At 42.8% G+C, this 25,591-nt stretch overlaps 4 protein-coding genes and 1 long non-coding RNA gene across 12 annotated transcripts in view; 2 read left to right on the forward strand and 3 right to left on the reverse strand.

Annotated features, from left to right (window-relative positions):
* Positions 1-1,377: 1,377 nt before the first annotated feature.
* pycr3 (pyrroline-5-carboxylate reductase 3) lies at positions 1,378-7,841 on the reverse strand. Of its 3 annotated transcripts, none has more exons than XM_034582964.1 (7): positions 7,703-7,841; positions 3,906-3,999; positions 3,754-3,818; positions 2,742-2,921; positions 2,447-2,659; positions 2,158-2,250; positions 1,378-1,594 (listed from the first exon to the last, which is right to left on the reverse strand). In XM_034582964.1, the coding sequence occupies exons 2-7, from the start codon at positions 3,991-3,993 to the stop codon at positions 1,391-1,393; spliced, it is 843 nt and encodes a 280-aa protein (XP_034438855.1). In that variant the 5' UTR covers positions 3,994-3,999; positions 7,703-7,841; the 3' UTR covers positions 1,378-1,390. The 3 variants fall into 3 exon arrangements, with proteins under 3 accessions (XP_034438855.1, XP_034438856.1, XP_034438853.1); XM_034582965.1 differs by having other exon boundaries at positions 7,643-7,780; XM_034582962.1 differs by having other exon boundaries at positions 6,882-7,714.
* bmb (brambleberry) lies at positions 7,784-15,217 on the forward strand. 3 transcript variants are annotated; one of them, XM_034582953.1, is made up of 14 exons: positions 7,841-7,925; positions 8,491-8,586; positions 10,463-10,701; positions 11,276-11,404; positions 11,479-11,664; positions 11,744-11,966; positions 12,278-12,394; positions 12,490-12,669; positions 13,026-13,232; positions 13,325-13,469; positions 14,049-14,110; positions 14,202-14,326; positions 14,396-14,517; positions 14,888-15,217. In XM_034582953.1, exons 3-14 carry the CDS (start codon positions 10,465-10,467, stop codon positions 15,015-15,017), a joined length of 1,863 nt encoding a protein of 620 aa, XP_034438844.1. In that variant the 5' UTR covers positions 7,841-7,925; positions 8,491-8,586; positions 10,463-10,464; the 3' UTR covers positions 15,018-15,217. The 3 variants fall into 3 exon arrangements, with proteins under 3 accessions (XP_034438843.1, XP_034438844.1, XP_034438842.1); XM_034582952.1 differs by lacking the exon at positions 8,491-8,586 and having other exon boundaries at positions 7,784-7,925; XM_034582951.1 differs by lacking the exon at positions 7,841-7,925 and having other exon boundaries at positions 8,577-8,729.
* A 967-nt stretch (positions 15,218-16,184) lies between these two features.
* Positions 16,185-23,053, reverse strand: LOC117760164 (GDP-L-fucose synthase-like). Its single transcript, XM_034582976.1, is given in 13 exon segments — positions 16,185-16,210; positions 16,213-16,239; positions 16,327-16,351; positions 16,353-16,388; positions 16,390-16,428; positions 17,206-17,285; positions 17,369-17,500; positions 17,801-17,934; positions 18,738-18,811; positions 18,897-19,025; positions 19,166-19,280; positions 20,848-20,993; positions 22,879-23,053. Coding segments are annotated over 12 exon segments (951 nt in total). The 5' UTR covers positions 20,982-20,993; positions 22,879-23,053.
* Positions 20,205-20,930, forward strand: LOC117760168. Its single transcript, XR_004613627.1, has 3 exons — positions 20,205-20,286; positions 20,397-20,561; positions 20,832-20,930. It is a non-coding gene; the product is annotated as an uncharacterized LOC117760168 (long non-coding RNA).
* A 762-nt stretch (positions 23,054-23,815) lies between the features above and the next one.
* The window catches only part of LOC117760159 (leukocyte elastase inhibitor-like), a 35,514-nt gene continuing 33,738 nt past the window's right edge, over positions 23,816-25,591 (reverse strand). For all 4 annotated transcript variants that reach the window (XM_034582970.1, XM_034582971.1, XM_034582969.1 and 1 more), the window contains 5 exons: positions 25,351-25,488; positions 25,144-25,261; positions 24,914-25,056; positions 24,572-24,739; positions 23,816-24,271 (listed from right to left, as the gene is read on the reverse strand). In XM_034582970.1, coding sequence (XP_034438861.1) covers positions 23,864-24,271; positions 24,572-24,739; positions 24,914-25,056; positions 25,144-25,261; positions 25,351-25,488 — 975 coding nt within the window. In that variant the 3' untranslated portion in view covers positions 23,816-23,863. The remainder of the gene's footprint in view (positions 24,272-24,571; positions 24,740-24,913; positions 25,057-25,143; positions 25,262-25,350; positions 25,489-25,591) is intronic.

Genomic DNA, 25,591 nt, shown 5'->3' on the forward strand with positions numbered 1-25,591 from the left:
GAGCAGAGACTGATCTGTCATCATTCAATATATATATATATTTAGAGAGAGATCAAAGTTTTCAGTTCATGTATTAAAAGATGCAGTCATGTGTTTTTATTTACAAAGGCTATAAATTAGATATAAATGAATCCATTCTGCACCACTGAGCCTTTGAGGGTCGATCCCGGCTGACATTGGGTGAGAGGCAGCGTATCACAGGGTCAACACAGAGAACCACTGTTTATGATACATCATACTTATCACTTGTTCCCCTTATATCTTCCACCTGTTTGTTAAAGCAGTGACATGAATTCATTAAGAATGAATCATAATTGATAAGAACATGTGAATATGCTGGTGAATTTATAAAACTTCATGCATTTAGCCAAACATTCCAAGACATGAAAGCAAAGAAGAAGAACTGAACGTATTTGTTGAGCGGTTTAATGAGGAAACAGCTGATGAGTCTGAAAAGCTACCACACAAAAAAGTCACTGAGCTGCAAAGCAACAACGACCTCGAAGCCACAATCAGAACCACAACCTCCCTCGAGTTCTGTAAAGTGAACGTTCCTGAGGATTTCACCGTTCTGACGAAAACACAATCTGTGTTTTTAAAAACAACCTGCTGCAAGGACGCAGCTCCTTAAACAAATTAAATAGAAATAAAAAGGCAACGCACAAAGTCATCCTGTTCACATGACACTTTTATGAAATCAACTCCACACACTTGGCATTGTCCATTAATATTTTCCTACAAATTGTGTCGCACAAAAAAAAAACCAGCAACTAGATGGAAGCTGCACCCGAGAGTGAGACAATCACTGGAGAGCAGCTGCCCAACAAGTGCTGAATGTGGCCGATTATTAAATAACACATTTCAATATTAAATACACGTTCAATATCCTTTCTACACTACACATTACATTACATGCTCAATCAAGGCCAGTAAGGCAATTCTGGATATGTGCAGTTTACACAATTAGTTTTTGGACCGATTGATGCTTCACAGTTTTAGACTAGTCGGTGTTTTGAAACTCGCAGGCTAACATGACCCTAACAAGCCACAACACTGCACCTTATTGTGGTTTAAGTATCCACAGCTATGAGCAAAGTCTAATTCGGGTCCCTGACTTTAGTATTTACTGTCTGAATCCACAACATCGATTATTGGTGTGCATGTAAAAAGTAGTGATTCTCCCAGAAAATGTAGATCTCGGGGTCATGGTAAGATAATGTACTTCCAGTCAGAGAGGCAAGAAAAAGAGGAGAAGATTGAAATGCACTTGTTTGGGGGGAAATAAGGGAGATAGAAATAAAAAAAGTCCAGTCCAGTTTTGTCTCCATGTTCCACGAGTTGTCGCGGTTTTCCTTAAGTCTGATGAGCAGCTATTTAAAAAAGGCAAACGTCATTTCCTGCTTCCTGCCGCCGACTTCCTGCCGAGCTCCCTGGCTCTCTCAGTGGCCGACTCCACGGCGCTCATGGTCGTTGCCCTCAAGCCGCCTTGTTCCAGCGTGTGGAGCCCGTAAATGGTGGTTCCCCCCGGGGTGCAGACCTCAGAGCGCAGCTGAGCTGGATGCTTCCCGGTGTCGCGTAACAACCTCCCGGCACCCTGCGGCACACACAGCGGCAAAATCAGATCAATGTACTTCACGCTGTCCACTTGTGATTGGATCACATGAGACAGATGTTAATACCAGGTTGGAACAGGGCTATGAGCTTTCACAGCTTTTTTATGCTGCACATCTTATTGTGTTGTTCCCAGGATGCATTTTAAATCTCTGGATTAAAGATAAAGCAACTGGAAAAAAATGATCTGAATAAATTACAGTATTGAGCGTATTGATGGCTTAACTGTAGGTTCTATATTTTTTTAATTACAACTGTTAATCAACGTATAGTTACCAACAATCTCTTTCTTCATTATCATCAGGTTTCGTGTTGTGTTTTATGATTAATATTATCGCTATTTTTCAATTTCCCCTTAAGAATTGAAGAGATCTATTCATTCTCCTTTTCATCCATGTTTTGCCAAAAAACTTAAATCGAATTATGAAATTAAAAACTGAAACATTGTGCCTCCAGACTTAGACGTTAACGAGCATAGATCATTTTGACTTTAACTAAAACTGATGATGTTGCTGATGATGAGCAAAAAAAAAAAACACGACTGACCAGAACGGTCTGAGATGCGATGCTGTGGGCCAGAGCACTGGGCATCCCCATTTTCACAGCTCCTTCTGCCAGAGCTTCAGCAAACAGATAAACCTGCACAGAAGAATCACAAGCATCAGATTAGAACAAGTTAATCTGAGTCTTTGTAACTTTGTCTATGTGTTTACTCTTCACAAGTCTCAGTAAAATGTTTAAATGTTTCAACAGAGGAAACTGTTCAGTCCTGGTGTCAACAGAATAAATCGTACTGAAGTAAGTTTGTATAACTGTTCAATCTGAGGTCACTCACGAAAGCGACCCCACTCCCACTCAGGCCAGTGTGGATGTCGATCCAGGCCTCAGGTCCCTCCTCCACCAAACCACAGTGATGCAACAAGGAGCGAAGCAGAACGCCGTCCTCCTCCTTTGCATGAGACCCTCGTGCAAACAGCAGCGCTCCTTCCTGAACCATACACGGCAGATTGGGCATCAGGCGGACGGCGACTGAATTCTCTGGAAGGAGCTTAGAATCAGACAGAGCGAGGGTCAACACGGTTTCCTCATCGTTACAGAAGTGTTTTAAACATTCGGTCGATGGCTCTCACCTCCTCCAACGTTGCCAGCGTCACTCCTGCTGCCACGGAGACAATTATGTGTCTGTCGGTGACGTGTTGTGAGATCTCATTGAGAACGAGCGATACCAGGTGAGGTTTGACGGCCACGAAGACGACATCCGAGCCACTGACCACCTCTACGTTGGAGTGAGTGACGGAAATCCCCAGCTCCTGGAGGCAAGAGGAAGAAATGTTACTAACCCCCATGAACTAATGTGAATTCACACCCACAGGTGAGATAAAACAACAGATCAGCTTTCAGGCAGCAGCTTATGGAGCCCGGCAGATGTCGGGGGAAGTTTATGACAGAAGATTTGCAGCTTGTCTCTGTTATATATATCATTTTAAGATGTTTTGATTATGGACTGTATGATGAAACATTGGTATAGTTTTGCCTTATATAGACAATTTAAGACTGTTTGCGTTCTGTTATCTCTTACAGACACATTTCTATTTGACATTAACTGCTAATTCCTGTGCAGAAGATACTAATTCATGAATTACCATGTTGTGAGCACACATTTAAATAACAGAAAACTGCAATTATCACCTTGTGGTTGTGCACCTCCATCAACAAGTCAAGTTGCAGGAAATACAGTCACAATCTCAACTTCTGTTACTGAGTCATGGTGTTGAATAAATAAGTGTCTGAAAGTTAGTGTTTGTAGAACAAGCCGATGTCACTGTGAAGATGAACTTTGACCGTTTGTAGGTAAAATGACAAATAAGGCGTTTGAGTAAAATTCTATCGCAATCGAGATGAATTCTTCAGTTATGGCAAAATGTTACAGCTCCTTTCTGACATATGTTCTCAAGAAGGGGCCGGCTGTGAGGTCACAGTAACCTTGAACTGTGACCTCTATCCACAAAAATCCAATCAAGAAGAGGAAATTCCCTCCAGGTGTTTTATCATGGTCATAAGAAAGTGATGGCGTCTACATGTTCATATACATCGACATGAGGACATGAAAATATGAGCTGTGCCCGGCGGCATGAGACGCACCTGAAAGCGCTCGAGGTTCCTGAAGGACGGTGCGCTCACTTGGATGTTTGCAGGAAGAACAGTTCCTGTAGACGGAAACAAACTGTTATAGAGTCAATACTCCAAAACTAAATCCTTTACCTGAATCACACATAGGTTTTATTGTCACTCACCGGACAGGATGCCCTTTGCGATGCCGTACGCCATGTTGCCTGCACCGATAAAACCGATTTTCAGCTGCGAGTCCATCTCGGGGTCCATTTTGATCTGAAAGATGAAAAAGACGGAACAGATTAGAGCGGGGAACGTCAACATCATTCACAGGACGAGCGACAACACAATCTGTTTCCCACAGTAACAAGAGAATCACACAATCTCACACACACACACACACTTAGTCTGTTACAAACAAAAAATACGGCAAAAAAGACAAACAATTAGTTCATTAATCAATTTAAAACCATTTTTTGTCATTGTTTTTTAGTTATTTTTCAAACAAATGTTTCTTCCTTTTCAACTGTGAGGATTCATTGAGGAAATAATGAGCAGATTAATCAATAATGAAAATAATTGTTAGATGCAGTTCTAAGACAATCAATCATTTAAGATAAAGTTGTCTTTAACTGAAGCAAAAAGCATGAAATAAATCACTTTTATAGTTACTAAATTCATAGAGGGGCTTTTTTGCTGGACTTTACTTATTACTGAGATAAAATATGCCTTTCAAAATAAGAGCAACAACATGAAAGTATTTTATGTGACAATGTTCAACAATGAAATTGCCTGAAACAAGGAAAAAAAAGGCGAAACTGACGAGAAAAATCTAAAGAGATGAAGAGAGGCTTGTCTTTCACATTATAACTGACACCATTTCAACCAGTGCAAATCAAATTTAATACAATGTCTCCGCTGCAGTACACGTCACCAAAACAAATAAACTGTGAAAGAAAAAAAACACACTGTTTCAGGACGCCTGTATTGAAAACGCACGGCAAGAGACCACAACACACACTTTGTTGACATGCACACAAGAAACAGTTCAGGCAATGAGTCAGATTACATGTTAAATCCTGGTCAACGCTTCAACAGATTTCCCACAACTGCTCCTACAGCAGCTTCCCTGTTCTTGGTCTTTTCTTTGTTTGCCATGCAGCTGCACCCCTAACCCAGTTAGGGAGTTTGCAGGGCCAATAAACCAGCACAGAACCCAGTCCCAGTCCGGCTGTGAATCAGATTTCTCCCTCGCTCTCATTAGGATTTCTGCATGTAATGAACAGGCCTTGTTCGGACCTGGTAACGTCCGTCCTGAGGGATCCGATCACAAGTAGACAGCTCTAAGTTACAGGTGTAACTTCATCCCACCCTAGATGCATCGTGGACGCATTTGAGATCCGATCACAACGACCACATTCTTTTATCAATGAGAACCCAAATGTGTCTTGGGTCAAATTTGAAGAACCGCCTACTCATCTTAAGTTCTCCAACCACATTTTCACAATGAATCAAAAGTATTACACACTTGTCAGGGACCATATTTGATTTGTAGATATAGATCAGATCACACCACGTTCGGAGTTGGTCTGGTCCACATTCTTTTAACATCACGGCTGACACTTTAGATATTGGTGAAATCTTTCTTCACTGCAGCTGCACCAGATTCATGAAGCTTCTCCTGACTCCTCTCCCACAGAATCACAACACACACACAGACAAACACACACACACAGACACATCTGTACACTCAGGCTGGGTCAACACAATAATTTGGTCTTAACAAACATCCAATCACAAGTGGTCACAGGAGACACATTGTATTACCAGGTGTGAGCACAGGTACTTAGCGCTGGCTACTTGAGATGGGATCTCTCGGGACGGAGGTTATTAGCAGGCGTGTACGAGGCCTCTCTCTCTCTCCTTCCCTCTGACAAACACTTCAGTTACTCAGACGGAAACAAAAGCAGCATCATTTGTTGTTTGAGCGCGGAGGTGATGTAGGTGGTTGATTGCGTAAGGAGTGGAAAAGTGGTTTGATTGGTCAGTGGAGACGCATTGTGATGCCGGTGTGAATCAGTGAAATTAGAGCTGGTGTCCACATGTGATCGGCTCAGAGTCGAGACCCATGTTAATACCAAGCCTGATTAAACAGATGATCTTTAATGAGGTTCTGGTTTTAATATCGTGTTGTTTTGCAGAATGTAGCTTTCGGTGCGCTGTGTGAATCATGTTCTATAACCTAAGAATAACAGACATAAAATCTAGAGAGACAAACGGTTTATTAATCTATTCGTCCATCCAGAGAATTAATACACATCTGCTTTGATGTGACCTTCAGTTCTTTAAGGGCGGTTTTCTTTACAGCCGTCTGTGATGAAGCACTGCAACGATTGGTTAATGAATCATTTGATGCTAGATTAAAAGTCATTTTTCAAGCATCATATCTAATCCACAATCCAAGAAAGACTGCTGCACTTAATGTATAATATAAACAAACAACTTTTATCTTTAAATTGCACATTTAAGAACCAGCCTATTTCAGTAAATAGTATTTCAATCATTCCTCTATTATTCTAGATTCTGTTTAAAGTCATTATTCTTATTTCCATGCTTCTCCTTTGTGCTGTGGCGTGAGTTTTTAATTTCCTACATCTTATCTGATGAAATCAGACTGAATATATTTAGGTTTTGTCGCTTGAGCAAAATGAGCAAATTAAAGACCAGATATTGGGGTTTAGAGAATTTGTAAATGCCACTTGTAAAATATCTTTAAATGTTTTATCGACTAGAAGAGCAAGACAATAATATGTAGACGAATAAATAATAAAACAGCTGTTTGTTGCAGCCCTGCTATGATGGTACATGTTGTAAGTTTCATTTTTGGACTACACATGTTGGGAGTATCTTCACCTGGACTTTGTGAAAATGAGATGTGGGGATTTTACACCACTTTTCTAGATTCTGACATGTTGACAACAAATGATTCCACAGCATCACAACCTGCAGCCTCCAACAACAACAACACTCTGCAGGACAGATGTGTGTGGGGGGTGCATGTAAACAACACAAACCAACGCATGCATCTACACAACACACGAGACACACGGAACCACAGCTAACGACACACTCCACGGGATCCAGGGCGTCACCCCTACAATTAAATCCAGGTTCTGAGCGGTGTTCCCCGGGCAGGGCCGAGGCCAGGGCAGCATCGACGCTTCTCCATCCGAGTCCTCGGTCCCCTCGTCCATCCGGTCAGAGTTCACCCCGGCCCCGACCAGCGGGTGTCTGGACTCCATGATGGCGACCATCGTCTTCTCGTAGCGCCACCAGCCCTGGATCTTGGTGGGGGCCGGGGCGTTGGGCGCCCTCTTGCACTTGTAGTACGCACTTTTGAGAAGTTTCCAGCGGAACTTGAGCTGGTCCACGGAGCGGTGGTAGCCGGCCGCCGTCATCCGCCGGTGCGCCACCTTGAAGAGCTTGTTGTTGCGCACCTTCCTCCCGTCCAGGCACTTCTTCATGTCCAGCTCCTTGAGGGTCTCCAGGAACAGCTCCGTCTCCCGCACGTCCCAGTTCTGCTTCTTCATGCCGGGGTCGTCCATTGTTGCGCTGGCTAGTTAGCTCGGCGGCTAGCAGCCCGCTAGCAGCCCGCTAGCCCGGCGCTCACACGGCTAGCGGGCTAATTAGCATGTCTGGTGTGGCTAGCTTGAATCCGAGTTAGCCTACAGGTGGTAGACACGGTGCTAACGATGCTAACACCGCGATCAAACTAGCCCCGCTGCTGCTGCTAGCTAGCTAGCTAGCTAGCTAACCCGGGACAGCGAGAGAATAATCCGGGACAGATTAGATTAGGAAAAACAATGCACGTGTCCTGTTGACTGGACAACCATGAAGTAACACGGAGTGACACACGCACCGAGGCCGGGCGACGGCAGCGTGACCGCGGCTAGCTGCCGGAGGGAGGCTGGGTATTCACCTGGTGGGTCTCAGGGCTGCAGACGTCCGACGCTCCTTTTAAAGCTCAAACTGGTCTTTAACGTGAAAACCAGTCACTTCAGATCCGCTGGAGACACCTGCCCAGGGTTACAGCGCCGCCACGTGGTTTTCAGAATAACAGGAAAAGTTTTTTGCTCCGTATGGTGGCCGAGAGAGCTCAACACGTGCCAATAAAGATAAACAACTTTCAAAGTGTTTGACACGTGAGCAGCAAAAAGTCACAACACGCGCAAATTCAGAAACATGCCGCGAACAGACAAAACGGAAATGTTTCAAAGTGATGCACCTGTGTCAGTAGTTCCATCACCACTGACCAGTAGCAGACTGCAAACACTTACAATCACATAACCTCCAGGGGGCGCTAAGCAAGGTACTCCACAATGAATGGGGGGGTCCAAAATATAACTTTTATTTTCATCACCAAAATAACATTTGTAGACCTATTTATATTTATATGTATTATCTATTTACATCTTGTTCTTTGTTAATTTTTTGTTAATACTTTAGATTAGTTTGATGGTTAACCTCCAGATCCCTAACTGTGACTATTTGTCTTTGAATTTAAATAATGTCAAATCACACGCAACAAATAAGAATAAATATAAATAAAAAATAAATAAACATAAAAAATATACTAAATTAAAATTGATAAATAATTCGACCGCAGCCATACTTTCTAATCTAGAACATCCGAGGGGTGCTTGAATGCAGCATTATTAAAACACCAGTGGGTTGGTTTGTTTTGTTTCACTTTCCTACTCAAACCAGGTGGGCGGTGCCTTCCCCATCTTTCTCACCAGCACAGCCCCTGCACCGCCCCTCTTTCTTTCATCTTGGACGTAAATCAGACGCAGCCGTTACCAGGTCATTAGGGCGGAGTGTGTGTGTGTGTGTGTGGACAAAAATCAATCGTGTCATTTCAATCAGCTGTGAGTGTGTGTAAGTGTGTGTGTCGGTGTGTGTGAGACCTGCTTCACACTCGGTGCACAGCGACCTGCAAACCACAGGTACAGGTTTTTTAGTAATAATCTCATTTGATGCTTTTAATCCACTGTGCAGAGAAATGATATGTCTTTGCTGTTTATGCACAGATGTGTTGCTCAGCGCTTTGAATGTGTTACAATGTGATTTCTTATTGTTTCCTGTTCGCTGTTGTGCTCTGCAGAAGAAAGGGTCCAAACTTCCTGTGTGTTTTACATTTTTCCTGCTTTAACTGGAAACTAAATCATGTTCACGTCTTTCTAATTTGCTTTTGTTTTGTTTGCATTTTTCATTATTAGTAAAGATGAATAATTGTGTAGATCGTGAATTCCTTCATTTTCAATAGAAACGCTGTGTGCAGTGTGTGAGCAGCAGGGCAGACATGCCTGGACAAGCCTCAGTGTTGACTCCATTCAAATGCATGAATCAATGAATGAATGAATTATGTTTTTATAATTGATTTACAGTCTCTCCAGGTAACAAGACATTAAAATCCACATACACCAGATTCAAAATCCTGCATATACATTTTAAAATCTATAAATCCAAACACACAGGGTCTGGTAATGGAGCCATCTAGTGGTGGTCCCTCTGAAGTGTGGTTGTTCACTCAAATGTGTTTTAACTTCACTCTGATGTGTGAGATTCACTTTGCAGAATGATGCACTGAACCAAACTGTGCACAGGTTAAATTAAAGCGGTGTAATAATCACATAACCTCCATTTAAACTGCAGCAAACAGAAAATGTCAAATTTATAAATGCTGTGATGACAATTTGCCCTTTATTGAATCAGCACCTGCAAAAAGTTTATCGCACTTCGCAGGAAGGTTGTTCTCGGAATCTGTCACATTTATTGATCCTCCTCCTGTGACCCCAGACTGACTCAATGGTCTAGTAGTAGAAGTACTAATAATGCTAATGATAATAATCAGCACCTTCTAACAATTTTACAAAGTAGAGAAGAAGCAAAACTTAAAAATACAAACCAGGCAGTTGACTGAAAGGACACATAAGAGATAAAGCAGTAAAATAAATAAAATAAACTAAATAGAAACAATATACCTCACCATCTGTTCTTGTCTCAGCTGATATGACTTTATGATTGATTTCGTCAGTCTGAGTTTAATATGTACAAACCTGCAGGATTTATTCATGATGTCAGAACTGATTGTGGTTTAATGTTCAATTAACATGTTGTGAAGTGGAAACAAGGAGAATTAACTTTTCTGGGAATTAGGAGACATCTGCTGTCAAGTATTCAAACATTTGAAATCAAGAATATTATTATTTTCTCCTCCAAGGTAAAGCCATATTTTGGATATCTAGATCGAGAAATAACATCTGTGTTAAAGCCAACACTTTCCTACTGCAGATTCCAGATGTGTTTTGGAACTTGTGGATGATTTTATGTAAAATTCTCATGTACTTTGTTTGGAACAGTCAGAAAATACAGCTCCTGTTTTTGGGATTTGTGTAGTGCTCTAAAAACTAGAATATAAGTCTTTAATGTGATTAATCTCTGTACGTTTCCTTATGGACGTGAGTAATAAAGCTCGCTCCACACCTAACTATTACATTTAACTTTAATATAAACGTTTTAACTGGAAAACTCACACAGTTTGAGACTTAAAGAAGCGTAACAGAGGAAAAAAGCGTGAATCAAACCTTTTTCAAAACTCAACTGCAACATCAAAATTCTTTACAAATAAAGATTGAAGTTGTAACACTTCATTTCAACACGTGTTCTTGTTTTCCAGACATGGATCGACTCCTGATCCTCCTGCTCCTCCTCACCTGTCAGTGTCCGGCCGTCAGCGGACTGTTTGAGTGGCTGAGGAGGACAGAGGCTCCTCCAGCTCCACCTCCTCCACCAGCCGCTGTAGCTCCAGCTCTTCTGGCAAAGGACGCTCAGTTTGAAATGACCACTGGCGACGAGAAGTTTTTGTCCGAGGCGAAGCAGCTGGAGCTCAGCCCGTTGGACAGTTGTCACTACAAGGTCAAAACAAACCTTCACACTTTCATTATTGATTCATCTGCCAAGTGCTTTTTGTTTTGAGCTCCTCTTGTAAAGATATGGAGTTAAAATAAAATCCTGATTCCGGTTAATTTATTGACGAAGAAATGTAATTCAGGCTATAAACTCAAAATTGTATCGTAAATGTCGGACTATAAGTAAACGAAAACATGAATACAACTGAATATATAGAACTTGAATTAAGAAAATAAACATTTTCTTTGTTGTGTGATATATAAACATAAATTGATATCTTCTCTGGATTGTTTATTTCATGAAATAAAAGTTTTCATATTGCTAAACATAACCATTGACACCAATATGTCTGGGAATATTTAGCCTTAGTCTATAGGCTAAATATTAGTCCAAATCTATTTAATTTACCATGAAAGAAAATAAAGAAAATCCTCACACTGTAAAGGCTGCCACTAAAAACTTTTTAAAACCCGAATATCAATATATTCGACACTTCAAACACTGATATGAAAGATGGGAAAAGCTTTAGAACAAACTGGAAATGAAATAATACTCGTGCTGCTCCTGTGTCGTGTCGCAGGTGGTCGCCCGGCTGAGGTCGAGCTGTGAGAGCCTCTCAGAGGAGCAGCTGGCGAAGCTCGGCGTGGTTCTGTTCAACTGTCAGGCCGAGAGCGAGGGCCGGCAGACCTACCCCTGCACAGAGGAAATGGTAAACACACACACACGCAGTTATTCTACATAATTTACTGTAGTACACTGAATAATTTCCCTGTGATGTGTCAGTCTATTAAAGAGTGCACAGTGGACATGGACTCGGACACGTGGAACGCTTATCACATAGTGAGCAACCGAGCTCGCTCCGTCTGCTACGCAACTCGCCAGCAGCTCTTCCGACGCAGAGCGGAGCACACGGTCAACGCTCTCATCTCCACGGCAACCAGTCAGCTGGATGCCATGAAGGACCTGAAGGTGGAGTTGGGTTTATCTTCTACCTTTGCAGCTTCTCGTGCACCAGTTTGTCATGTGACCTGTGATCGTGGTTGCACAGGAGGGCCAGTCGGAGTTGCGGGAGCTGACTGCGGCCTCCCTGGACAAGCTGCTGCAGGGCCACAGCTCTCTGCAGGTCCAGCAGGGGAAACTGCACGAAGGCCAGGGGCAGATGGAGAGTTCACTGAAGAGCAACCTGGAGCGTCTGGGTCAGGAGAAAGCTCTCATCGCCTCTGGACAGGAGCTGGTGGCTCAGCTCATCCAGGGCATCACCAAGAGGATGGGTCTGTGCTTTTATGTAGTTCCACAGAGGAAACGGTTCAAAAGGAACAATATGTTGAGCTAAAACTAAAAAAAAAAAATAATAATAAAAGTATGCTGCTTTTTTAAATTGCTTGTTACTCCTTTCTCATGTGCAGCAATTTTTATTTCTGCAAAATGTTTCTGTATCTGTGCTTCATTGCTGTGATCTTCAATTTTTCATTTTGAACTTGTTCAGCACCTTGTTACTGTTTTGAAAGGTGCTATATAAATAAAGTTATTGTTACTACTAGTGTTGTTAGTAATGTAATATCTCATCCATCTCGTCTTTCAGAGAACGTGAGTGAACATCTGCAGGTTCAAGGCTCCGAGGTGCAGGACAGCCACAAGGCGATCGTCAGAGACCTGGCAGACGTCAGACACCAGGCTCAGGACATCTACGAGAAAATTGGTAATAAAAAAAAAAAGGCATCGCAATCTGAAGTCATCACTTGATTTCTACATCTGCAGTTTATATCCGTCCTGTTCGTTTGTACTGTTGCTCAGACCACAGTATGCTGGAGTTCCTGCAGTACCAGGACCAGACCTCCCAGTACTACAGCGACCTGATGGACAAACTGGAGCGCATGAACAGCACGCTGGGCTTCATGCTGCACTACATCGATAACATGCAGAGTCGGATAGAGGAGCGGCTGCACGTGATCCAGGGCTACCTCGGCTGGGCAGGTGAGACCGGCCCACGTCGTCTGTGCCCCTGCTCATGGCTCAGACATCTTGATTTGTAATATAACAGTTCATTCATACAGCAACATTTACAGAAATCCAGTGTGTTGACCAGAACAAGTATTGTGCAATATGAAGGATGGATATTTACAATTTGAAGTATGTACAGTACGACTGTTATTGATCACGGAAAGTGCAAAAACAAATTCAGAAAAATGGCGAGAAAGAGAATCAATTAATGTCTTGATCATTTTAAAGAATTTTATTTTCACCTTTGTCAGTAAAATGTCCTGAATTCACAGAAATACGATGATTTACTTTTTATTCCTCGTGGATCAGTGAGTGTTTCTCTCGTGCAGGTCTGAGTCTGACGGCCATGTGGACGTGCATTGCACACACGGGCTACTTCGTCATGTCTGCCGTCCTCCTGACGTTCCTGCGTTGTCCCGGTTTCTCTCGAGCGATGCTGCTGCTCACCGTCCCTCTGAACGCAGTGGCCGAGGTCAACCAGCAGCCAGCGCTGGATCTCAGCAGCCTCACCCTGCTGCTGCTCACTGTGTCTCTGGGTACAGACTGAAAAACCTGCCAGCAAGACAAACAAAACGTCTCCTGTTTTTTTGGCATGAATGTGCTGATCCCGTGTCTTTCCCGTGTGCAGGTCACTGGTTTGTGAATCAGCTGTGGTCGAGCCTCAGAGGGAAGTCGGCTGTCCCGCTGCCTCTGGCCCCGTGTGACGTCGTGGAACCACAGAAGCACCAAGTTCCAGCGGGTCACTCGTATCCGGCATCGTCTACACCACAGAAGTGAGTCCGCAACGCACGACGACTTTCACTGAACCTGACATTTGTTCTCCTGATGGTTGTCGATTTAAAAAAAAAAAAAAAAAATTAAACGCCTGGTATAATGTAACAGAACCCACATGTGACATTTTCAAAACATCTTAACTTGTAAAATCAACTGTCCAGAACTAAAAGTACTTTGATTCACATTGATATAATCAGAAAAATTACATTTAAGAATTGGTTGTTTGGTCATACAAGAAATGCAATTAGTTTAACTAGAGTTAAAAAAAATGTTAAAATGTAGTAAAAGAACAGATTTTAATAAAACATGTTAAAATGACATTTAAAAGAAATTAAATGAATTAGAACAGAAAAGAAAGTGATAAAAAAAAAATAACAAGTGCAGGAGTAATCTCAGATCTGCACCTTTTTTTAACATTAAGTTTTTCTTGGACCATGTCTCCACACACCAACAGAACTTCAAAAACTCAAGTTCCTTAGTGGAGGTAATAAAAATGTGCAGCAGTAAAAGAGATTTGTGCTCTTATTGCTTTGTAGTTGATCAGTTTGATGCCGTGAGTTTTATTCTTTAATCCCCAGAGATGAAATGGTCGGTTTCCTGGAGCCAGACGACCTCCTGCACCAGGACAGCTTCTTGTCAGGTCAGATTAAATATATATCACACCTTTTCAAACTGTGGAATATATAAGAAGCAATTCCTTGGTAGTTTTAGTGACTGTTTGCTGTGTGCAGGCGACCTGGGGCTGTCAGCGGTGTCGCCTCCTCGCAGGAAGCCGATGCTCGAATCCAGGTTCATGCAAATAAAAGGCACATCCTGTCACTCCACTCCCAGACTGATGGAACAGCACGTTTCTGCGGTAGGAACGTCACTCAGGCTATGAAAACAATTCAGATTATGTTGTGGTAAATATCTGTATCTTGCCCAGGCCCTGGTTGACGACATACCAGTGAGGATCCTGGGAGGAGTTTTTGATGCAGTGAACAACTCGCATGATTTAGCGAATGACTCTCGAAGTGCGAGTCCAGCTCCGTCACTAGTTAGCAACAGGTTGGTGCTTTATGTTTTCTTCACACTGGAGCCTGACAGATTTATCGATGGCAGAAATCAGTCAGAAATAACTGGGTCAGACACATCTGCCTTTATGTGAAAAGGGATTTTACAGAATAAATATTTATTATTCAAAGTTATTTATAATAAAGTTGATGGTTAAACTGTAAAATATCATGCAAAAGTTTGATGTCATTTAATGGCTGCTGCACACTAGAGGATAATTGGATCAGCAGTGTAAATCAATCAATATCATTTAGTCTTCAGATGTGACTGTGCCCTTATGACTAAAAGTTGGTCATAACTTTCTCATCTGATTTTAAGTTCTACACATTAAACTGATCATGAACTTCTCCTGTTCCTGTGGCAGCTCCGCGTCCGGCCGTCAGCTGTGCAATGGGATCACTAAGACGGGGAAGGCCTGTAAGAAGAGAGCCGTGCTGGGACTGGACTTCTGCAGAGTCCATGACGGAGGCCACGCCTCCTACGCTTACTCCTGAAAATACTCAACTTCCTCCTCAGCATGAATTTCACTGGTGGACGGACGTCCCTGCAAAAATACTAATGAAGCGTAACTGTGTCCTTCGTAGTTGCATTCAATTTGCTAAGCAGGAAATGTAGTTACTCATTTTTAAAAATGTACTTTATTATCAACACTTTTTAATGTTCTTTTAAGTTAATAAATTATTTCTTAACCCGTCAATAAGTCTGTATGTGTCTATGTATTGCGACAGCCGCTCTAGTTGCACGGCTGGATTCCATCATAGAATGGATCTTCCATTTGAGATATGAAAACCGGCTCAGACTTCTCAGCTCCCGCCCCCCCCATGTGAAATCATTGCTGCAGCTCCTTCCATGAGAGAAGGCGGTTTTGCCTTTAAATCATGCGATAGGTATTAAGTAATAGGCTACATTTGAATAATTAAAATTTGTATGGAAAATAAGAGATGAAATCATAACTGGATTAGAGAGGATGTTTGAGAACAATCTGGCTAGTGTACGACCCGCTCTACCTCCTGAGCCACAGACGCTCAATGTGATGGAGCTCTTAACATTCACACAGGACACTCGAAGGCATGATCATGGATATCAAATTTATTTTGCTCAGTCCAAACATTAAAAAATTTAAATCACTGCAACCTATACATATATTTAAATAAACCAATTTAAAACCTTTTTAAAAATTCTAAATCCCAAACCACTTACCGAGGTAAATTCTTCCCAATAAAAGAGCTCACACTACATAAATGAAATACTACCCACTGGTAGTAGAATGTGTAGCGTTACCCAGTACTGTGGTGCAGAGATGTATTTAAGACGAGTTACTCAATCCAAAGACCTCATCTATATATAAGAGGAGTGTGAAGGATCCATGTAAAAAGGTGTTTGCACGTACAAAAGCCTAAAATAAAAACACCAGATTTCTAGAACCGTTGAACCACATCCCTATGGGATTCAACCTCATACCAGTCAACGATTAAAAGATGACGCTCAAGTAACTTGTTAAGGATCCTGACTTTTGCGTCAACGCATTTCCACTTCTTGGAAGCGTTCAAAGTCACAGAATTCAACTGACTGAACATCCGCCACCTTGTCCTTCTTCCAGCCTCTTCCTCCTCTCTTCTTCTTCTCTCTTCCCCGTCAGTGGCAGGGCCGAAGGACATTTCTCACTTGCGGGCGGTGTCGTAATTGCAACGAACCATTCGCAGGTTTCCTTTATGGCTGTAAATGACAAAAAGATGATTCAGAGGAGACAATCGAACCGCACGTACCCAAAAACCAACGGTCATGTCAGAAAACTGCTCCCACCTTGTTTGAAGGGCGTGAATTTGAAGGTTTGGCTGGTAGCGCTTCAGCTTTGCATTGCTGGCTAGTCTTTTTGAACTGGCCGTCTGATTTACTGGTGTCGTACTTTCACATCAAGGTTAAGGAAACAAGATTAAATCTGGATACATCTTGTGTTTCTCATATCAAAGTCAATTTTATACAAATTTCATACGTTAACAGTGTCAAACATTTTCCAAAATAAAAAATTAAAAGGTTATGGGTTTTCCTTCTTTCGAGGCATTGATCACTTTAACTTTCGGAAAATCTAGTTTAGATTCGTAGATGCCAGAGATCATAAACAACACACAGCTATTGCATCCATTAAATTGGACATCACAGAACTTAAACCAGCAGCAACTATAATAAAGGATTTTCATGACTAGATAATACGTAACAGGGAAAAAATTTCATTCAACTGGCGGTTTGAAGGCAACACTACTTTTTTACTTTAAAGCCGCAGCTTGATTAAAAACTGTTTGATGGTTCAGCGACAGTGAACATGGAGAATGTTTCCTCTTTCATTTTCACTCCTTCACTCCTGAGCGTCTGTTCTCTGTCACTCTGGTGAGTGGGTTCGATCTCCTGTGAGAAGAACTGACTGAGTCACAGCTTCAACTGTCACAATCAGCTCCAGTTGAAGAGTGAAGCTGAACTGAGATCAGTTAAAAAGACTCAGAAGTTATTAAAAACCAGAGTTTATCTCCAATATTCAGCAGGAAACTTTTAAAATATGATGGATTCTAAACAGAGTTTGGTGGATTTGTTACAGCTGCAGTTCGGCTACAAATCAGTCCAGACTAATGTAAAAAACAACAGTTTCAGGTTGAACAGCTTTGGGTGAACTTGTGATTTAAAGGATACTTGAACTTCTCCTTCAAAGCCCATCGCCTGGATAACTTCATCTGCTGCTTCCTTGATGGACACTTCGTCTTCCTCTCCAACTGCGACCGACAGACACAACACAGTTACTAAACTTCACGGCTTCAATATCAGCATCCTCAACGTGTCCTGTGTGACGACTTACCAGAGAGGATGATTGGGTCGACCTCTGGGTAATCGCACAGGACCCACAGGAAGAGACGAGCCAGGTCCAAGGAGTAGATGAACTGTCTTCTGGGTTTGCCAGAGCCCCAGACCACGAAGGGCTGACCCTCCTCTAATGAGCAAAACAAAACGTAAGAGTTAAATGACTCTACAGACTATTCTTATACCTGCTCATAGGGATAAAACACAATGTTATCAATAAAGTGGGGAAAAAAATGCAACTTGACTTAATAAACATAATGCAATACAAACCTAAAAGCTCATCTAAAATCATCACGAGCTGGTTACATATCCTGTGCCAAATGTTTAATATTTATTCAAGAGACATTTTTAAAAACAGAGGAAGAGAGTCCATTCTATTCTTTGTTGTCAGTCTTTATATACCGTCTATGTGCATGAGACTGTGACTTACTTTTAGCAATGTACGCTTTGTGGATGAGACCTGGCAGCACGTGGCCATTCTCAATGTGGAAGTTGTCGTGAGGACCAAACACATTTGTGGGGATCACGGCGGTGTAGGCGCGTCCGTGCGTCTTGAAATACGCCCTGGGAGACATGCACACATTCAGCACACTTTGAACCACTTTGTCCTTCACTGGGCCTCATCGAGGGACCGCCTACTCAGCTGACGTTCTCTGGCCCCGCTACGTATTTTTACACTTCTCAGCACATACTTTGATGTATTTGTGACCATGGGCTATCACCACATAATGGAAACGTTTGCATAATCAGAGCTTATGAAAACATCATCTCTCGGTGGTCAAAAACAAACAATTGCATAGGGGGGGGGGGGGAGTGAGATACCAGGTCTGAACAGAGCCATAGAGACAAACAACCATTCACACCTACAGGCATTTTAAAGTCTCCAGCTACACAACCTGCATTGTGTCATTGAACTCAAGAGTATGTGGAGAAAACAGGCACAGGGGAGAACATCCACACAGAGAAGCAAGCAGCCCAGAACCTAGATGTTACTGACAAATTGTGTTCATAAGTCCACAAATGTGTTTTGTAAGGTCACTGTGACCTTGACCTTTGACCCCCCATATTCAAATCGTTTCATCCATGAGCTCAAGTGAAAGTTTGCTCGTAATTTGAGAGGATTTCCTGGAGGGTGTTCCTGAGCTATCGTGTTCACAAAGCAACAAATGCGTTTTGCGAGGTCACAGTGACCTTGACCTTTTACTCCCAATATCTCATCGGTTCATCCTTGAGCACAACATTTGAACCAGATATTTAAGAAATTCTGTCAAAGCATTCTTGAGATATTGTGTTTATAGCAATGGAATGGGCGGACAACCCGAAAACATGATGCCTCCGGCCACTGGCTGTCACCAGAGTTCACGTACCTGTTATGAACATCAAGCATTCTCTTTGCATAGGCGTAACCAAAGTTGGACTCATGAGGTGGACCATTATGGACCTGGTACAAAGAAAACAAAGAAAGGTTAGTTAGCATGTTCAAAACACAAAAGGTGTGGTGCAGCCTGACTTCAACAGCCTCTTACCATGGTCTCATCGATAGGATAGGTGGTCTTATCTGGAAAGATGCAGGTGGATAGGCACGACACCACCTTCACGACACCCAGTTCATGGGCTACATGCAGCACGTTGTCATTGATGTGGATGTTGTTCCTCTAGAGGGAGCAGACATATCAGTGTCAAATGTGAAAGTAACCGATTACTGGATAACCATAACACAAATTTACCAACAACACGTCTTCGGTAACACACAGCCTTTATTTGCAGTGTAAGCGGAAGAGCAACTCCCTCATACCCAAAAGTCCAGGTTGGATTTCATGTTCCTGTAAAGACCTCCAACCAGAGCAGCCAGGTGGATGACATGGGTCGGCCGATGCTTCTCGAACACCGCCCGTGTCTCTTCCATGTTCCTGAACAGAGTTAAGTGAAGTTGAGGTGAGGTAAGCACAGTAAGATGAGGTAAGGTGAGGTGAGGTACAGTAAGGTGAGGTAGGTGAGGTACAGTAAGGTGAGGTAAGGTACAGTAGATGAGATGAGGTACAGTAAGGTGAGGTAAGGTACAGTAAGGTGAGGTACAGTAAGATTAGGTGAGGTACAGTAAGGTGAGGTACAGTAAGATGAGGTAAGGTACAGTAAGATGAGGTACAGTAAGATGAGGTAAGGTACAGTAAGGTGAGGTAAGGTGAGGTACAGTAAGATGAGGTGAGGTACAGTAAGATGAGGTGAGGTACAGTAAGGTGAGGTAAGGTACAGTAAGGTGAGGTAAGGTGAGGTACAGTAAGATGAGGTGAGGTACAGTAATGATGAGTGAGGTACAGTAAGGTGAGGTACAGTAAGGTGAGGTGAGTACAGTAAGGTGAGGTACAGTAAGATGAGGTACAGTAAGGTGAGGTAAGGTACAGTAAGGTGAGGTAAGGTGAGGTACAGTAAGATGAGGTGAGGTACAGTAAGGTGAGGTACAGTAAGATGAGGTAAGGTGAGGTACAGTAAGATGAGGTAAGGTACAGTAAGATGAGGTGAGGTACAGTAAGGTGAGGTGAGGTACAGTAAGGTGAGGTGAGGTACAGTAAGATGAGGTAAGGTACAGTAAGGTGAGGTAAGGTGAGGTACAGTAAGATGAGGTGAGGTGAGGTACAGTAAGATGAGGTAAGGTACAGTAAGATGAGGTGAGGTACAGTAAGGTGAGGTACAGTAAGGTGAGGTGAGGTACAGTAAGGTGAGGTACAGTAAGATGAGGTACAGTAAGGTGAGGTAAGGTGAGGTACAGTAAGGTGAGGTAAGGTGAGGTACAGTAAGATGAGGTGAGGTACAGTAAGGTGAGGTAAGGTGAGGTACAGTAAGATGAGGTAAGGTGAGGTACAGTAAGATGAGGTAAGGTACAGTAAGATGAGGTGAGGTACAGTAAGGTGAGGTGAGGTACAGTAAGGTGAGGTGAGGTACAGTAAGGTGAGGTACAGTAAGGTGAGGTACAGTAAGGTGAGGTACAGTAAGGTGAGGTGAGGTGCAGTAAGGTGAGGTACAGTAAGATGAGGTGAGGTACAGTAAGGTGAGGTGAGGTACAGTAAGGTGAGGTGAGGTACAGTAAGATGAGGTGAGGTACAGTAAGGTGAGGTACAGTAAGGTGAGGTGAGTTACAGTAAGATGAGGTACAGTAAGATGAGGTGAGGTACAGTAAGATGAGGTGAGGTACAGTAAGGTGAGGTACAGTAAGATGAGGTGAGGTACAGTAAGGTGAGGTGAGGTACAGTAAGGTGAGGTGAGGTACAGTAAGGTGAGGTACAGTAAGATGAGGTGAGGTACAGTAAGGTGAGGTGAGGTACAGTAAGGTGAGGTAAGGTACAGTAAGATGAGGTGAGGTACAGTAAGGTGAGGTGAGGTACAGTAAGGTGAGGTAAGGATTATTGCAATAACTAGTCTCGACATTGTTTTTATACACACTTAAACATCAGCAGTGTTTAGAGGAGGCGTGAGTCTCACATGAGGTCGGCATCTTTGGAGGAGAGGAATATCCATTCTTCCCCCTCCTTGTCTCCTCGCTCCTCTTTGACCACATGCTGTATGGCCCTGCCCACCAGGCCAGACCCTCCCGTCACCAACACCTTCATTGACATGGCGCGATTAACCTGGACACAAGGGAACAAAGATACCTTTTGTGACATACAAAACAAGACACAATTCTCAGAGAGCTAACCTGGATTACCCAGGCTACAAAAAAGGCATTAAAGGAAAAGTAATCACGAACAATCAATTCAGTTAATCAATTAGTATTCAATAATAATATTCAAATCCAATGTAACAGGGACAGAGAAGATCACGGCCCAATCCGAGCAGGTAAGACAGATTTTTGAATCCACCTCATCAGGCTCCAGGGATCAGCTCATTTGCCTCTTTGTCCAGGACCATTGTGAGAAACCAGCTGGTTCTTGGATCAACTCCCTCTAATCACTTTAAACTTTGTCACTTTTCTTCCTCTTTTAACACACATGTCCAGAAAGTGGTCTATCTTTTGTGATGGAAAATTATACCACTATACTGTATTATATATTATCTCTGTTCACGTATGACCATGTCTGCTTGTGTAACTGCCAAGATGACCTTTGCTGACCTGCCACAAATGTGAACTAACTGTGCTCACTTCCTCCACGAGGACCTTGTTCTTTGTCTTATCTCTTGGGAGTTTACTTTTCACTCGGTTCACACACTCACATCTGCTATTCACACACAGCACCCCTTCACCAAATCTGCATGAGCACACGTCTGCTAAGGTTTCTTTTGTCATTCCCTCTGCAGAATGCTCTTCACATGCTGTATGATTGTCTGACCTTCCTTGCCAGGAATAAAGTACCTAAAAGACCATTATTCTCAGATCTCTTCATTTCAGAAGTCTCACCAGGTCTAATTTCCACCACAGATTACAAGGATCTCCTTCCTTAAGTTACTCTCACTCCTCTTTCATGCACACAGGTGCGTCCAACTTATCACCTCCCTTACCCCCTCCTTCTTTTCACGTTCAGGTGTGAAGGGCCATCCTGTCTATTTTATTTTCTCCTCACAGCTACACAATGATCACCATTATTACCTCCATCTGTGAAAAACTACTCAGATTTCAACACAGCAAAATGGAAGGATGGGACATGGGCCAAGAGAGTAGCCATTAAACATAGTCTCTCAGTCTCTCTCTCTCTGTGTGCACCTCCCTCTCTCTCTCTCTCTCTCTCTGTGTGTGCACCTCTCTCTCTCTCTCTCTCTCTCTCTCTCTCTCTCACATACAGTGGTATCAAAATATAACTAACCAGCTTTAATGACAAACTTGTAGACACCTTTTCATTTTTGACAAATAAAAAAACAGAATCCAACTTCATAGTCTCCCAGACTTGTAAGTTTTCAGTTGAATGTTTTCCATTGGTTTTACTTTCAACTTCAAACCTCTCAAGTTTATTAAGTTATCATATTATACTTGATCGGCGTCACCTGTAATACATAAACCCACAATTCTCCTTCCTGGTGCATTCTAGGACGGACACATGTTAGGTTCAGTGAAGCCGGATAAGGACAGGACATCCGGGACATGTCTAATCCGCCACCTGGTACACACCCATGTATTTGTCTTTAATGCAACCGGTGCAGAAGTGACCAAACAGTGAAAGTAACTTTTATGAAGAAGCAGGATTCGAGCCCGTTGACACTTCCTCCCGTGGTGTGGTCAGGAGGTTCCACCCGGCGTCCCCACACTCGTTCCGGGGGTTTGTTTACCTTGGCCGAGGACACGTCATTCAAACAGGGAAGCACCACGCACGTATTTTAACTTCAAGTAAGAATCAGAGACAAGCACCACGCGTGGACGAGAGGAATGGACCCGAACAGCAAACCACAACAAACACAACAAACCACAACAACCACAGCAAACCACAACAAACACAACAAACCACAACAACCACCGCTAGCTAGATGCTGAGCCGTGTTGAGCTAACGGTGTGCGGCCAGTGATGCGTGAGAGCGGTCACGTACCTTCCGGGCTACCTCGGTGAAAGCAGCTGTTTGTCCCCGAGGAAGAGGAGCAGGGGTCGGCTCGGACGGATCCACACGCAGGTGGAGGAGGAGGTAGATGTCCAGTGTGTTTATAAACAGATGTTCTTCAACTTCCACGCGTCACTTCATCTGTACTGTCCTCCCTCCGTCTCTTCTTCTGCGGTGGGTTCACGCCCGAGCGGTCTCACTACCGCCACCCGCCGGGGACACCGAGGTAGTGTCAGGGAATCAGGCGAGCCGGTTCCATGTCATTTGATTTTATTTATCGCTGATTTGATATGTTTTATATGTTTTTATACTTTTACACTGTACTTTTATCACCACTAATGTACAGAAAATGTTATAACATGAAGTTTATCTAAAAAAATGTAAAGAAATCGATTTAAAGTCAAAAATGTACAAGTCAAAACTGTTAAATTTAAAACGAGACAAACAAACAACATTAAAAAGGGGTTAAAGTTAAAAAGGATAAATCTGTACAATCTGTACAATTTGTAAATTAATAGTAATAACGTTTTTTAAAGTTTTTATTCCTTCTGCTATCAGGCTACTTGGCTCAGACAGTCAGACATCTTTTATGACTGTGCTTTTTGTTTTGGCAGTTTGAAGTCGAGCAGATCTTTGAGTTTTACTCCTTTTAATTCAATTTTTTAAAATGCTAGTTTTTTGGTTCTTTGTCAGTAATTTTAAACATGTTCCATCAGCCCTGTTTCTTGAAAAATGTCGGTGAACTGCTCATTTTACTTGCACACCCCTCCAGTAACTTTATTCTTTTATTTCCTGGATCCTTTCAACACACAAATCATTGTTGGACCAAAAATATTCTTCATTAATTAATATCTTCATCTATGATTTCAGTGCAAAAACAGACAAAAACACAGTTAATGAGCAAAAATCCCAGAAAATAAAGCCCAGATTTAAAGGATTAAGCCTTTATTTGAATATCTTCCTCTCCTGGTTCTGTCTACTGAGGAGAGGAGAACCTGCCGAGGAAGAGGATGGACTTGGTTTTATTGTGCCTGATGAAGAAGAGGAAGGGGTGGTCTGCTGTGAAGTGTTCCTCCCTCAACATACAGAAACTTATCATGCCTGCTGTGGCCGCCGCCGCCTCCGTGCCCTCCTCGTTCACCTCCACGAAGGCCTTGTGGGCCACCGTAGACAGGAAGAGTCCTCCTTCACCGTTCATGCCAGACAGGTCGGACTTTGACGCGCAGAACACGTCCGTCATGCCCAGCTTGGACAGAGGCTCGTTCAGCTCGTAGTCCTCCTCCAGCTTGAACTTTGGCAGGTGAACGAGGATCTCTGACTGGACGTCCATGTTTTCCCTGTCGGTCCATTCCTTCAGCCTCTCCAGCGTCAGCTCCTTCTCCAGCTGGAACAGAGCAAATACATTTGATCACGTCTCTAAAAACTAAGAAGAGGGTGTCTTGTGATTAAAAGGCTGAAACATCTGATGACGCTAAGGTACATAACTGTAGTTATGTCCGTACATCTGCTGGTGGTCAATATAGGAGGAAAATATTTGGCTTTTTAGTGCATAGATGTTCAACTTCCTTCACCAGCTTGTCTCCATCTTTGTCTGTCTGCTGTTAGGTGCTCGACGGGGAGTGAGCAGCAGGTTTTATCTGAGCTTCTCAATATGAAAAAACTCTATTGATTTAACTCTGTGTACCTTCAGCAGAGGGTCGGAGCCGTCTGTGGGCTGTTCAGGCAACAGGATGAACATGCTGAGCTCCTCCTCCACATACGGCAGCTCCAGGATCTGCAGAGCGTGGTCCGGGATGTAGTTGAAGGGCAGCTTCTTCATCTGGTACATCATCTGGACTGGTTTGCTCTCAGTCTGACACACAGACACACAAGCAACTATTAAAATGTCTATCTAGCTAATAATTCCACTGTGATTAAGTTACTACCTACTTTAGTTTGAGGAGCTAAGGGACATAGAATGTAATAACCATGAATGAAAGTACACACAATACACAACATGCTAAATTGTGATGAGTGATTTCTTTACCTGGCTGACTTGAAAGGGCATCTCTTTGGTGTTTGCTTTATCAAAGCGGTTCATCCAGTTTCCCTTAAAGTAGATGGCATTGACCAGAGCCAGCCTCGTCATTGGAGTGACTGTCCCCGGCTTCAGGAGATCTTTTATTTTATCTGCAATGTAACAGAAAACCTGACAATTCAGAACAATGTAGAAAGATTTATTCCCCTTTTTCATTCAATTCAGGTGTAAAGTCGTACTTTCTGTCTGCTGCTCGACCCAGGTGTTGATCTCCACTCTGCTCGCCTCCGCGGCCCTGATGAAATCCACAGTCTTCAGGTCGGCCTGGTAGTACTTACACGTGGCTTCCAGGAACCGCTGCAGAGAGCAGATTTCATCTTATACTTTCAAGGACGTTTTTAAGAAGAATCAATTTCTGCTGTGATAAGTGGAAAATGAAAACTCACAGGGAGGAACTTTGCGGTTTTCTCCCCATACAGACGATTGGCTGTTTTCAGAATGTATGATGCCGATGGTGAGTTGATGTCTTCGATTAGCGTCTCGAAGTCGGCGTGGACGGCTTCACCAGAGCTGAATGACAGGGCCTGTGTGGAAGTTTGGATTGACACATGTAAGATTTATTCTTCTGTTTTCCGAAAGCAAACTGGTTTAATGAACTGAACTCAACTGTCAGTTCAATGTCCTGCT

This window comes from Hippoglossus hippoglossus, chromosome 4 (assembly GCF_009819705.1).
Source record: "Hippoglossus hippoglossus isolate fHipHip1 chromosome 4, fHipHip1.pri, whole genome shotgun sequence".
NCBI classification, from domain to species: Eukaryota; Metazoa; Chordata; class Actinopteri; order Pleuronectiformes; family Pleuronectidae; genus Hippoglossus; species Hippoglossus hippoglossus.

Bases quoted from the DNA above. Each gene is read 5' to 3' on its own strand.
- pycr3 (XM_034582962.1), bottom strand. From the start codon at position 7,328: ATGGACGACCCCGGCATGAAGAAGCAGAACTGGGACGTGCGGGAGACG. The intron at 2,922-3,753 runs GTGCGTCTCATG...TCTTGCCTCCAG, and splicing joins GGAACCTCGAGCGCTTTCAG to GAGCTGGGGATTTCCGTCAC. The intron at 2,660-2,741 runs GTGAGAGCCATC...TCTGATTCTAAG, and splicing joins CGCTGGCAACGTTGGAGGAG to CTCCTTCCAGAGAATTCAGT.
- bmb (XM_034582952.1), top strand. From the start codon at position 10,465: ATGGATCGACTCCTGATCCTCCTGCTCCTCCTCACCTGTCAGTGTCCG. The intron at 12,670-13,025 runs GTGAGACCGGCC...TCTCTCGTGCAG, and splicing joins GGGCTACCTCGGCTGGGCAG to GTCTGAGTCTGACGGCCATG. The intron at 14,518-14,887 runs GTTGGTGCTTTA...TTCCTGTGGCAG, and splicing joins CCGTCACTAGTTAGCAACAG to CTCCGCGTCCGGCCGTCAGC.